At 44.1% G+C, this 14,195-nt stretch overlaps 2 protein-coding genes across 2 annotated transcripts; both read right to left on the minus strand.

The window, feature by feature from the left end:
- Positions 1 to 428: 428 nt before the first annotated feature.
- nanos3 (nanos homolog 3) lies at positions 429 to 1,079 on the minus strand (the record flags this gene model as incomplete). The annotated part of the gene is made up of 1 exon (XM_084318243.1): positions 429 to 1,079. One exon carries the CDS (start codon positions 1,077 to 1,079, stop codon positions 429 to 431), a length of 651 nt encoding a protein of 216 aa, XP_084174369.1.
- A 1,156-nt stretch (positions 1,080 to 2,235) lies between these two features.
- LOC311231616 (uncharacterized protein) lies at positions 2,236 to 11,360 on the minus strand (the record flags this gene model as incomplete). The annotated part of the gene is made up of 8 exons (XM_084318244.1): positions 2,236 to 2,245; positions 6,598 to 6,772; positions 7,613 to 7,718; positions 7,902 to 8,063; positions 8,533 to 8,636; positions 10,057 to 10,210; positions 10,988 to 11,153; positions 11,287 to 11,360. The coding sequence occupies 8 exons, from the start codon at positions 11,358 to 11,360 to the stop codon at positions 2,236 to 2,238; spliced, it is 951 nt and encodes a 316-aa protein (XP_084174370.1).
- Between the last annotated feature and the right edge of the window lie 2,835 nt (positions 11,361 to 14,195).

A 14,195-nucleotide genomic window follows, 5' to 3' on the forward strand; every position in this document is an offset into this window, starting at 1 on the left:
CAGTGTAAAAATGTTAAAATGTACATGCTACATGAAGCCATTTCCAATGACTGCATTTATGTCAATTATGTCTTTGTACAGGAAAGGTTGTATAGGCTAACAGCATAGTTTTTAAAACAAGTATATAGAAAAGCACACAACTATGTCGCCTCCCCAACAGTAATTATCTCGAAGGGGGCAGTCGATAATTAGAAGTTGTCCAAACAGAGGCCTCTACATTTTAGGCCAACAATTATACATGTAAAACAATCAAATGTACTAACGAGGAGTCGAACCTGGATTTTTAAGTACACGGCAAACCTTTCAAAGCATGCAAATAAAAACAAAACCACACAAAAGGGATAATATTATTAAATACAAATAAACACACACCAGGAACAGTGCAGGGCACCGAGAACACAGACAACCTCGGAGATCTCCTGGACGGTTCAGCGGGTGTGTTTCGTGTACACGGAGCAGTACGCGCCGTCCACCCGGGGACAGAACCGCTTGGTGTGCGCCTCGGCCCCGGTGGCACCGCAGAGCGGGCAGACATACGCTCGCAGATAGGGACAGATCACACATCCCGCTTGATCCTTCAACAAATGAGAACCGAACACGGACTCGGATTCTCCATTTTGCTTGCAGAAACTGCAGAAGTTGCGCTCCGGCGACGGCATCAGCTCCGACGCCTTGAAACGCGTCGCTCTCTTCATGCGCTCTCTCGGTCCCGGGGTGTCCGCCGTTATTCTGGGGAGGAGAGGCTTGGGTTCCACGGTGCCCCGTCGTGCGTCAATATTCAGGGAGCCCATGGCGTTCCAGAGTTCATCATCAACTCGCCGACGAGGAGGGGATGATAAGTTTTTACGCGTAGATCCCGGCGGCGCGTCGCGGACTTCATCGCTTTCTGGATGCGGAGTTAACGAGCCGGAGAGCGAGGACTCATCAGAGACGGAACCGAGGAGGTCTCCACTTTTTAACTCTCGGATAGCATCCGACAACCGCATATAGTCTCGCCACGGCTGGAACACTTGTTTGTCCGACTCCATGTAGCGCGGTTGCAGGTGTTGAAGAAGGAGTTCACAAATCATACCGTTCATCCTCAAGCCGCTCAGAGAAGAAACACTTCGCGCGCATTACCACAGTCTGCAGGTTGGAAGATGTTCCCCACAGGCACTGGAAGGGAGGCGTTGATTGATAATTGGCTACAAGCGGTAATGGCAGTCATATCAGCAGCGAATGAGCTGGGGCCATCCGTGCATCAGCACCAGCCGTGTTCAACACAGAGGTGCCACTACGCATGACGTCATTTGGCCCCCAAAACAGTTCCACAGTGGAACCTCGTCCAACTTTATTCTGAGTAGTGTGGGTTATTATTATTATTATTATTATGGTACGGGCAGCTCTACTACAACGAGCCGGTTCCTTTGAATGATCCCACGAATTCGACCATCCATCTTTGTGTGAAATCTTAAAATTATACAACTGATTTAAATTAAAAAAAAACATACTAAAAGTAGTTTATTTGAGGGGGCTCAACATTTTCGCACATGATCTTGTATTCAAGTCACAGAAGTCCTATGACCACAAATACACGGATGGTTGTTGTGTGCTCACATCATACTGATCTCTAGATCAGAAAAGGTCAAGTTTAATTTCCCAGAGTGACAAATCAAAGAGGTCTTGGTAAACCGATGACACAAACAGAATAGCTTATTTTTTGTATTCCTTTTGATTTAGGAGTAACCAAGGATGTCAGAGTAGATCACCAAGACAATTCACCCGCCATGTACTAAATCTCTGTTGGAAACAGAAAATGAGCAGTTATGAATACAAAAAAAAAGTCTTTATTGATCAACAATAAAACATAATAAAAAAATACAAATCTGTTGCAGGAACATGCCCTCGCCCCCCCGCCGCACCCCCCCGGGATACTAGAATGACCAGTCCATGGATGGAGGACAGGGTGGACGCAGTGTCCTCCTTACACCGGCATCCCAGATCTCCAACTGGGGATCACCCTCTGTGATTCTAAGGGAGATGAAAGATAAATGGTTGAGATAGATAACTTCAACGCTAGTCTTTAGCAGCCTAAAGAAAACACGGCATTCCCCAGGATTGCATACAACGACATATCAGTAAACAAATATTTTCAAGGAGCCACTTTCTGCATCGACTTTTCTTTAAATCCAGAGGAATGAAAATTCAAGATATTTATTTGTCATATTCACAGTTAAACAGACAAATCTTACTTTGCTAGTCCCTCCTTCACACATAATCACAAAATATAGACTTAAAATAGAATTACAAATATTAAGAAAAAGTTTAATGCTAAAATAAAGAATCTTAAAATAGACAAGTATAAAAATAAGGCACAAGTGACAGAGTATTGCACATCCAGTTCACACAGTGTAGTGGTAGAAGGATAAGTGCACACTATGCATTGTTGCAAATAATGGTAGTGGAGGTGACCGTGAAGTGACAGCAGCAGTCGGAGTGTTTGTGTAGCGTTCACAGTTCAATCAGTCAGAGATGAAGTTGGCAGCAACCTTGATTAATGTAATAATCCTCCGCCCTCCCAACTCATGTCGCACTGCAATTGGCTCCTACAGCATTTTCTCTGCCTCTTACTTCCTGGCTGGTGTAGCCAGCAACAGCGGTGCAAGCAAGCTGGGATGCCGTTGCCACTATGGCAGGTGCAGGTGTTGACATTAAGGATGCTTTGCACCATGGGACAAGTATGAAAAGAGTTATGATATTGAATCAGGAATGTGGGATCTTCATGCACCTGGTAATGCAGTTCAAAAAGGTTACCCTTTTTTAACCATTTTACACAAGGCAATTGAAATCCGTCTTTTCACATTTCCATCCTAGATATACATGGTCCCTTTCACATTATGCATTTCTTCAGAGGTCCGAGCGCAGGCCAGGCTTGCCTGCAGTGTAGTGCACCTAGAGCACTTTTGAGGTCAAGTGCCTTGCTCATGGACACATTGGCAGAGATGGTAGGTACCATAGATGTTGTACCAGCTACCATAGGCAGCGGGTATAATAGGCCAGGCTAGGCTATGCCTACCCAAATCGGCAGCCCCAGTCGGCACATTATTATAGGCAGCCTAGGCTACGCTATTGTGTGTGTGTGGGCTGCTGCAGCCCGGTGGTGACAATACGCAAAGGGTCGGCCAACCGAGGTGTCAATGGGTAGGTGTGGTGTCCGTTTAACATTCCAGACTGCAGGCAGTAACCAATCACGCCGCATCATCAAACTAACCGATGCCAGTCTGGTCTTCAAAATCCTCCATGGTCTAGCCCCACCCCCACTTTCCGAAATTTTCACCTCCAGGTTCACCAGAACTGTTGTACCGGGTGACTTGGCTGTTCCATTAAGGACAAGTACATTTAGCAAATCAGCCCTCTCCGTGAGAGCTGCCAAGACCTGGAACTCCATTCCAAGTTACATGCCACCTGGGCATAACACCAGATCACCTGAGGCAAAGGGCTTGCTCTACGAGGGCATGCATGATGAGACTGAGTCAGAGTTAATCAAACCGTGGAAACTTTTTAGAGCTACTATGTACATTGTTTTCAAAGCATGATGAGATCCAAATTACGGAAAACGATTCCTTCATTGCCGTCGGCACCGCAACTTGTGAACGGTGGCATCCAATGTAATAAAAAAAGTCAACCAACAAACTCGATTCTTGTACCGGATCTCCTCTCTGGTAAACAAGAATACCCTGAAGACTCTGGCAGGAGCACTCATTCAGGGGTACTACGACTATGCTTGCACCTCATGGTACCAAAGCACCTCAAAGGCGCTAAAAACAAAATTACAAACATCTCAAAACAAACTGGTCAGACTACTGCTTGACCTTACTCCTAGAACCCACCTCACCCCTGCCCACTTTGACAACCTAGGATGGCTTAGAGTAGACGACAGAGTACAGCAACTTGCAATGGGCCTGGTCTACAAGATACACTACACGACCAAGGTACCCATGTACATATCAAAATACTTCCCAAAGGTCAGTGAATACCACGATCACAACACCAGAGGGAGCTCCACAAATCATGTTAAACCCAGATTCGGCTCAAATAAGGGACTAAACACGTTTCGCAATTATGCCACATCAATGTGGAACGCCCTACCCAAAGCTGTAAAGGAATGTGGATCACTACCCACTTTCAAAACCTCTCTCAAGGGACACCAACGGGAGACTGCAATTCAACACTGGCCCCTGTAAATATCCTAACCCAACCCCCTCCAATGTACAGTCATTTACCTAGTATGGTTGTCAATAGTCCAATGTACAATTTTGTTTGTTTGTACAGTGTCCCCCCCCCCCCCCCCCTCAATGTACAGTTTTGCTTGTATATACAGTGTGCCCCCCCCCCCCCCAACCACCTCCAATGTAGATTACCCAGTATGGTTGTCAATATCCCAGTGTACCCAACCCCCCCACCCAACCTCCTCCAATGTACAGTTTCTACGTCAAATGTATATACTCCCTTTTCCTGACTCCTTCTGTATCACAAACAGTACTGTATTTGCAAATCTGGTATGTCATAAATGTATAGATGTAGCAGTACTGACTATCTGTATGTCATATATGTCCTGATGAATTGAAAATGGGGGACCCTGATGTAAACAAGACGAAAGTCTTTCTCTGGTCTGCATCCCCTTAACAATTGTGTGTATTGAGCTGTACTGTATTGTACCCATTCTGCAATCTGTTAATAAAGTTTTCAATCAATCAATCAATCAACGGTCTTTTCCAATGAGGCGCATCCGAAACTGGCTAAGAAGAACAACAATATGCGCCAGGAGAGACAGTCAACTCTGAGTCCGCTTCACATTGAAAGTGATCTCACAGACAAACTTAAAGCAGAAAAGATCATTGATGCGCGAAACGTCGCATTTTTATTTTGTTGCATTAAGGTAAGACAATGGTTAATTATATTGGATGCCTTCATTTGAACAATTAATTTGCACTATATGAAATGAGTGGGGCTCGCTGTAGTAGCCTAGTGGGTGTGTGTATTGTATGAAATCAGAACAGCACCGTTTGCGTGCAAGCAAAAAATGTGCACGCTCCGCGCAAGTCACATCGCATCTATAGCCTACCCTAATGTCCAGCTCACCCGCCGCCTATGCCAGCCACCCTCCAGTTGTTAGCTCACAGCTGGAACACATCCTCCTGTTAAGTGACCTTTTAGGCACAAAAAAACTGAACATCGCCACATTCTCCTTGGTTCATTCTATCATTATTGATATTAATCTGAGACATTGTTCCATAAATCTGCCACTATGTAACCCGTCTGAATTCTACCACTGCTAGTGTAGCAAAGAAGCCTTGCCTGAAGCCTAGTAAGCTTTAATATCTCCCTTAGTCAAGGGGTATCTTCCTCTGGCAGAGTGGTAGATGTGTGGTTTCCCATGCAGGTGATCTGGATTCAAACACTTGTTCAATTATTCTGGATAGTGTCTCAGCAAAGCCCCGTAGGATTATCAATGACACCAACCATCCCAACCACAAACTTTTAGCTGATGCCGTCCGGCAAACATCAAGGCGCAACACTCCTCCTCATCTCTCTCTCCTCCTCCTCCTCCTCTTTCCTCTCCCTCCTCCTCCTCCTCCCCCCAGTCAGTCACACTCATGAACAAACACTAACAGCTTGCTACCTGCCTGCCACTACTCTGTATACACACACACCCCATATCCACATTATCACTGGACTATTATATACTGCATTTAAAAAAAATTATTGATCTTTTTCCCCCTCCTTTTCTCCCATCCCAATGTTAGTCGTTATGCCAATTCCCAATCCCCTTCCTGGTCGCTGCGCACTTAGCCTCCACTCTCCCAGACCGACTGTGGAGGCTATCACGTGCTTCCTCCGACACACGTCTAGCCAATCAACCGCTTCTTTTCACCTGGCAGCGCGGACTCTCACTGAGAGGGTGTAACGTGTGGAAGGATCACACTACCCTCCTTAGATCCTATCCGCGCTGAGCAGGCGCCCCGACCGAACTGTAGGAGTCGCTGTTTACAACGACCCGGACCCACCCCGCCAGCTTTCCCACCCTCTAATACTGCCAATTGTATTAGTGTGAACGGCCAGCCAAGCTGGTGACAACGCCGGAGCTGTGAGCTGGATTCGAACAGGCGAATCCAGAGTCTCCTACGTTGGTGACGAACGCAATCTCCGCTACGCCACCTGACCGCCCTCTGCATTTTAATTTTTAATGCTACTTCAAAGTTATTTTCTATGCTATTTTATGCTTTTTCATTACCATTGCTGCTGTAAAATTGAGGAACCAAGACCAAGGAATTTCACTCTCCTGTACTTGTGCATGAAGATGTGATAATAAAGATCTGAATCTCCCAGATAATGCCATGCAAAACCAGAAGTTTACTATCATAAAAACAATAATTTAGACCTCTTGTTTCCTGCTTTGGTAGAGGTGTGTTCATGTACACAAACTTTGACTAAAACTGAAGGTGAATTTTATTTGCAGATGGATCTTTGCTCAGAGTAGGTTCTTACAGAAGTGCCGTGCTTTGAATGGACCTCCGTCCCAAATGGAGGCGACAACGCAAAGAGACCTGGACTAACCTGTTGCTGTATGGCAGCTCAAGGATAGAGTAGAGCTCAGGGGTGCTGGGGGTTTGAACCCTGACCTGAGCCCATGTACGACATGACCCCGCCAGAGCTGCGATCCCCGACTCTGTGGACGAGGGTGTGGCAGGACGACAGCCAGACAGGATCATGTGGTCCATACCAGAGAGATCTACAAGCAAGTGCACACAGTGGGTTGGTTGCTTCAGGAGTGGATATGGATCTACCATACTAGTACCAACCACCTACCTCTGGTTGTTTTCAACACAGACCATACTTTCCTCTCACCTGGCATCATAACAAACTCAGTGCAGACGTATCATCCAGCGTTGAGCTCTAGAGTTGTTCAGTAACTCACAGTGCAGACGTATCATCCAGCGTTGAGCTCCAGAGTTGTTCAGTAACTCACAGTGCAGACGTATCGTCCAGCGTTGAGCTCTAGGTTGTTCAGTAAACTCGGGGCTGAACGGTAGAGGTGTTCACCAACATCTTCAACCTCTGCCTCAGTCAGTCTGTGGTCCCCATCCCCTTCAAGGCATCCAGCATTGTCCCTGTACCCAAAAAACCAGTAGCCACCTGCCTGAAAGACTACAGTACATCCCTGTCACACTGACATCAGTCATCATGAAGTGCTTTGACCGACTGGTCAAACCCACATCTTCCCCCGCCCCTTGGACTACAAATTAGCAAGTTTTGTTTTTCTATGTGCTCAAGTCGGTGGGTTTCAGATCGCTGTGCTGTACAGAATTAAAAAACAAGACACAAAAGATACACTCGACTGCTGCGGTGGATATTTCTACTATTGCCCCATTGGATTGACTTGCAGCGAGGAGAGCTTCAACCAAATCGAGCATCGGAGGAGAAAAAACAATCCTCATTTGTGGTTCCATTGACGACGTTCTGGTCAGAATCGATCAGTGTGATGCCAGATGATGGAACAATAAGGCCTGGGTTGAAAATGTTGACTTATTCTTTGAGCGAACAGATGATGCAGATACAAAAGCAGACTCACTTAGGGCAGTGCTGTTGTTGCCATGTGCCCCTTTTCCAAATGGTGACGAATCTCGCAGATACTGCTGCTTCAGTAGAGAGGCCTTCTGCTGCTCAAAATCCCTCCGCTGTGTACGCACAGACCAGACAAAATAAAACCCAACTAGCCCCCTCAAACCAGAATGACATAACGATGGATTCTAAATCATCTACAGAAGATCCCATGGACCAGACACTAGCCCGTCACAGGACCTTACCCTAACTTGTCTCTTCACGCATCACTTGCAAACCATCCGTCTCCCCTTGCTCACCTCGTGACCCAGTCGGATAGCAGCGTCGGTGAAGGACTGTCTCTCCCTCTGGAAGCTCCGCCTCTGCCCTTTTAGTTCCGTCCAGCGGGTCTGCAGCCGCTCCCAGTCCTCCAGGAAGTAGGAGTCAACTAGGTCAGACGGGACAGATGAGACGGCACTGTCCTGCAGACACAAGAGATGGAGAAAACAGGCAACCACAGTAATAATAAACTTAACTTTATTTGTCTAGCACCTTTCATAGAGAAACTGCAGCTCAAAGTGCTTCACAACAGAAAAAAGACAGGCATAAAATGAGCACATAAAATCACAGTTTTTCACATTAGGATCCAACATCCCAACAGGCCACATTTTAAAATAGACTAATAAAAAGAGTAAGATAAAATAGACAGAGTAAAATAGTGCAATAAAATAGTAGAATAGATCAAATACATTTTTTAAATAGTAGTCCTGTCAATGGTAGTACCAACAACAGAATTGGAGTCTCGATTCCCACTGGGGCCAACCATACACATATGAAACCAAGGATGTATAAAAGCTGCCAAATTCAATTCTGTATATATATATATTACACACACACACATACTGTATATCTGTCCATGACTGATAAGAGTGCATGTGAGAAGAGTCCTACCTGTAGAAGCTGCTGCTGTACTTTGACTAGCTGCTGACTCTCCTCCAGGTCAGTTTGTAGTAGAGCCAAGAACTTGTCCTGGTCAGTAACCATAGCAGTGTGGCCTACACACAGTCCAGAAAGAGTATTTTGCGCTTAAAAGAGTATTTGTTCAAGCTATGCATCCTGGATTTGTTTCCGATGGGTCTGCATGTTTTATAAAATATTCAAGAACCCATGGCTTAGAGTTCAAAAAATTGAGCAGGCTCCTTAAAGGGATATTTCACTTTAGTAGAACTTGTCAAGTTTAAGCAGTCTCACCTCTATGTAAGGTAATGCAAGTGAGCTAGAGACCACTGCTGTCCCTGTTGTCCACTGCCAACACCTTCCTAGGTGTCAGGCTCCTCATTCACTTCACTTCCATTCATTTTTGTAAGCTAAGTAAATATTATACTTCTGATCATCCTACTGTTGTACAGATTTCAATAATACAGACTATTCTGAGTCAAAGATATTAGTTTGTTTTGGCATTTGATGAGTCTTTACCGATTTATTACATTTGAACATTTCTTATTGCTTGCTGAAAGATTTGGTCAAACTACACCACAAGTGAGAAATTGTTAATTTATTGATAATTTGAAAAGGGCAGAATTAGCTAAATAAAAACAAGTATCTTTGACACAGAAGAATATATTAATACAGAATTCCACAAATGAATGGAAGAGAATGAGGATCCCGATACCTGGGAGGAATGGTGGTGTTGACAACAGACAGCAGGGACTGTAGTGGTCTGGTCACTAGCTTACTTTTAGATAGAGGTAACACTGCTGACAAGTTCTACTAAAGTGAAATATCCCTTTAAAGAGTAACTTCACCCTGGGAATAAAACCTGTATAGAGAGACTACCATCTGCTGGTTTAACACATTCAATTACAATCTGCTTTCGACCAATCTTGGCCCCATGTGATGTACAGGTATACAGGTAATTGTGTTATAGTGTAATGTTATATATGTCTATGCATCTGTGTTCAAATACATATTCTATCTCTGTACAGCTTGACTAGTAATCTGACCAACTAGTATAACAGCCCAGACACTAGGCTACAGTCTGTGTGTGTCTCTTTAAGGAGCTGTAGCCAAGGCTGTTTATCTCCCATGTTAAGCCATAACAAGGGTTATTGAGTCTTGTTATTTATTTCCCTAACTGGGCCACAGTTTGTTTATCCTTTTTTTTTTTCTTTTTTCTTTTTTAATATATATATATATCTGGACGTCATTTCAATTGTGTATTAATGTACGTCTGACTAGACCTCTTGGTTACTTTTTGGTCAGACGCGCATGTTGACATGTTATGTCTCTCTATAAACAGATCTCTGTGGAAGCACAGATATTAAACCATGTTCTATGTTTTTTATATAAACAAATACTACATTTCTACGGTTCACTGTCGATGGCTCATTTGAAATATTCCACAACATAAGATATGTGAATTCTCAAAATGGTTGGCACTCTTTTTAAGGCTGTTGCAGAAAAATGCACATATACCTTCTATGACGAGGTCTTCAAGCCTCCTCTGCACTTTCCTCCAACCCTGGACCACACCACCGGTCACATGGTCACCTAGTGCCAGCTCCAATTCAACCAGTGTTTGTTTGTCCAGTAGCATTTCCTCATGGTCATCCACAGAGTCCTGTAGGACCTTCAACAACACGTTGCCATCAACATTTTAACATCATCACTAGTCTTGAAGAGAAGCTTCATACTGCTCTCGCTCAGCACCACGGTCATCTATTGACTTGACTAACGTTTCGGAACTAAAGTGTGCAGCAATCTTGTTTTTCAAGACTGAATTGAATCTGCCTCCTGAGCCACTGTCGCCTCCCTGTGAAAACATTGCTGCATGAGGCCCATATAACATTATATATTCAGTAAGTTACCCTAGGGCTCATCAAGTCCATTCAAATACCAATAGTGTAGTTTAATAAAATAAAATGCATAGAGGCATGCAATGCAGGAAAAGAAACAACTGCTTGTTTTTCTCAGTCACTGAAAGTCAACATTTCAGAGAGACTAGGTTTTCATTTGATATGGATGATCTAGATAAGTGAATATGGTTGATTAACTACACTATCAATCACTTCCTATAGAACTTTTTTTGGTAAACGGTAGTGTAAATGGACTGCATTTATCCAAAGCGCTTTACAACTAATATGCCTCACATTCACCCATTCATACACCAGACAGACAACCATGCAAGTTGCCAACCTGCTCATTGGGAGCAGTTAATGGTTAAAGTGTCTTGCTCAAGGACACTTTGATACGCTGGAATGAAGGAGCCAGAATCGAACCAGGAACCTTCCAATTACCAGGCGACTAACATACCTCCTGAGCCACTGGAAACTGCCTATTGGGCATGGAAACAAGTGCCAGTACTCAAAGTCCAGTTTTAGTGCCATGACTTGAGAATGGTTCCTACCTGCTCCATGTCCACCCTGAGAGCATGCAGTAGAGTGGTTCCTACCTGCTCCATGTCCACCCTGAGAGCATGCAGTAGAGTGGTGAGGCTGTGGCGGAGCTTCATGGCTTCTCTGAGCTCCGCCTCTCGACGCTCCAGCATCAGCCGCAGTGCTGCCTCCTCTTTTCTACAGGGAGAAGGGGTGCTAGATGGATAAGTGGAACAAGGTAAAAGAAGAAGAAGAAGAAGAAGAAGAAGAGGTTTGGAAATTATAAGGATGCAAACCCTCAGAAGAAGTGGAATAATAACAACCTCCTTACTTCACCGTCCTGACCGGTCTGGCTGCCTGGTCCCACTTCTTCCGGCCTCCAGGCAGAAGATTCAGCAGCTCCATGGCTAAAGAGATGACAAAATGTCTGTATGGGTGTGCGTGTGTGTGTATGTGTGAAACAAGAATCTTTGCAAATCCGTGAAAAATAAGCTCATGAGAGAGAAACAATCAAGAGACAAGTATGATTGTATGACTGAATCAGAGTTTAATGTACTCGTTATAAAATACTAAGAATGTGAGTCTCACAGGGGCCCTTTTCTCTGTTTCCATCACTGAACTGGGACAGTCGTTCCTTCAGCCTGTTACTGTGCTGTTCTCTACGTCTCAACTCAGCCTCCTGTTGGTTACACCTCAGTTGCAGCCGAGAACTCTGCCCAGAGAGTGGCGGAGAAAGGTAGATAGAATAGTTTATTGATTTAGAATGGAAATCACATACATTTGATCACAATATGAACAGGTATACATTTCTCCATTTACCAATAGGATTAAAATAAAACACAATAAAGCCATAGGCTTGTTTCCATTGTGGTCCTTCATCATTGGTGTCAGTGGATTTATGTACTGGTGTGTGGACGTGGGTGTTTGTAGTGTCTGTATGTCAGGATGTGTGGTATAAAAAAAGAATACATACAATAATATTCCATTTTATAGACAATAAGAATAAAAAAGGAACACCACATTAAAAAAAACAGCTTCTGCTACTTATGATCCACCTCTTTATAGCTAATTTAAAAGTGGAGAAGGGGTTTATGGGCTTCAACTCCATTGGTAGGCTATTCCATTGTACTGCTGCTGAATATAGGAATGAGTTCTGGCCTATTTTTCTATTGCATCTCACTGGGACGATGTCTGTAGGACTCCCCCTGGTGGCATGTCCGTGTACATCCCTTACCATGTTAAAATATCCACCAAGATATTGAGGGACAGTATTCCTGAGTATCCTGTGTGTCATGTTGAGTTTTAATTGAGACCCTCTCCTCAACCCTGAGCCATTTGAGGCTGTTAAAATGTGTAAGGTGAGTCCTGGGATGGAGTTTTAAAATCATTCTAATTTGTTCTGAGCTGTCTGTAGCCTACCTTTCAGTGCTACTGTGATGCCAGTGTACCAGGAGGAGCATGCGTAGTCATAATGACATTGGATCAGTGCCCCTGCCAGGACTTCCATTGCTGACCTGTTAATATAGGTGGACACTCTACAGAGAAATATTTTTCTCTGATTGATCTTTGTGATCACCTTTTGTGCCATGCTCACCCCTGATAAGGTGTTGTCCAAAACACATCCTAAGTATGTGACTTCCTCCTTTGCTGTTACCTCGATATCTCCTACCACTACCTTGAACCTCTTAAGTCGTAAGAAATCTAGCAGGTATCTTGTCCTGTCCTGTTGCCTTGTTAGGATTGAGCGCCCTCAGTTTTTTAAAAACTGTGTCCTCAGTCACACTCGCAAAGGAGAAGGAATCTGTCTGTATACCTTTCTGTTTGTAGTACTCCCCTACCTGTTTTTCCCCATACATGTCAGTTGTACTTGGCAGTCTCTTAACTAGGGTATTCGCTATGGTGTTAAAAAATGTATTTAGACAATTAGCCATGTTCTTATTGCCTGTAATCACTGTGCCTCCTATGTCTAGAATCATATTTTTAGCTTTTGTCCTGAGCTTGTTTCCATACCCTGTTTGCTTTAAGCACTTCCATAATTTTTGTGGATTCGATTTATTCTCGATAATTTTGTCATTAAAATATTCAGCCTTGGCTTTCTTGATCATTCCCGTGACCTAATTTATTTTCTTCTTGAACTACTCATAAACCTGTTCAACCCTGTTTTTACTGAATTTCTAAAATGTGTCATGTCTGGACTTTATTGCTGCCAGGATCTCTGGGTTCATCCAGGGCTCTTGTCTGATTTTCGTTCTCATTGTTTTTTTCTGGTGGAGAAAGAGATGGAGGTAAGGGGATGATGATGATGATGATGATGTGAGCTTGTGTTGTATATAGAGCACACATACCGTGGGCTAATCGGTGCAAATCCAGGCCACTGGTGGGTTCTTGTGGTATTCCTAATGTGTTTAGGACTTCTGGTGACAATGGTTGTGCTTGTTTATTTATTAATTTATTTGGGGGGGGTATAGAAACACGCTCCTAATGTCCCATATGCTTTACCTTCTCCCTCTCATGTCTCACTGCTTCCTGAAGCCTGGTCGTGTGCTGATCCCTCTCTGCAAGCTGCTCCTAATGGAAGAGCAGAGTGGTGATACACAACCTTTTGGTCAATGCAGATGGTAACACTCCCAATAAAGAGACGCAACAGTGTTAAAAATCTATTGACACGTTTCCCAGCAACACAGTGTTCCTATGTGATATGAGGCAGCAATGCAGAGGCAACTTCTTTAGACAATGTTACCCATCGCAGTTGACACAAAAGTCAAAAAGTTGCCCAGATTATCAGCATTTAGATGTAAATTAAAAAGGTGCTGATGCCTTTCTAACACACATGCATGCAAACACCTACCCTGAGTGAAGGTACCCCCTCTCTGGGCTCCTCCCCGCCAGCCCACCAGGTGGCAGTGTGGGACAACTCAGTCAGAGGAGAACTGGGGCTGGGCTCCCTCCCATGGAGCAAGTAGGATTCCTGCAGATCTGATGAGCAAGGAACACTGAACAATATCAAATTCATATCGACATCGCAGTATGAAATAACTCAATATCCACATCACAAACACTGTAATTATGGACACTCAAAATCCAATCCACACATCAGACCAAAACTAAGTTGTCGTTTGGCGGATTCCACCTTTAACCCTTTCACTACCAAATGGTTAACCCTTTCACTGACAATACAGCAGGTTAACCCTTTCACTGCCACATGACAAAGGGTTAACCCTTTCACTACCCCACTACAGA

Source organism: Notolepis coatsorum (assembly GCF_963971535.1).
Source record: "Notolepis coatsorum genome assembly, chromosome: 7".
NCBI lineage: Eukaryota > Metazoa > Chordata > Actinopteri > Aulopiformes > Paralepididae > Notolepis > Notolepis coatsorum.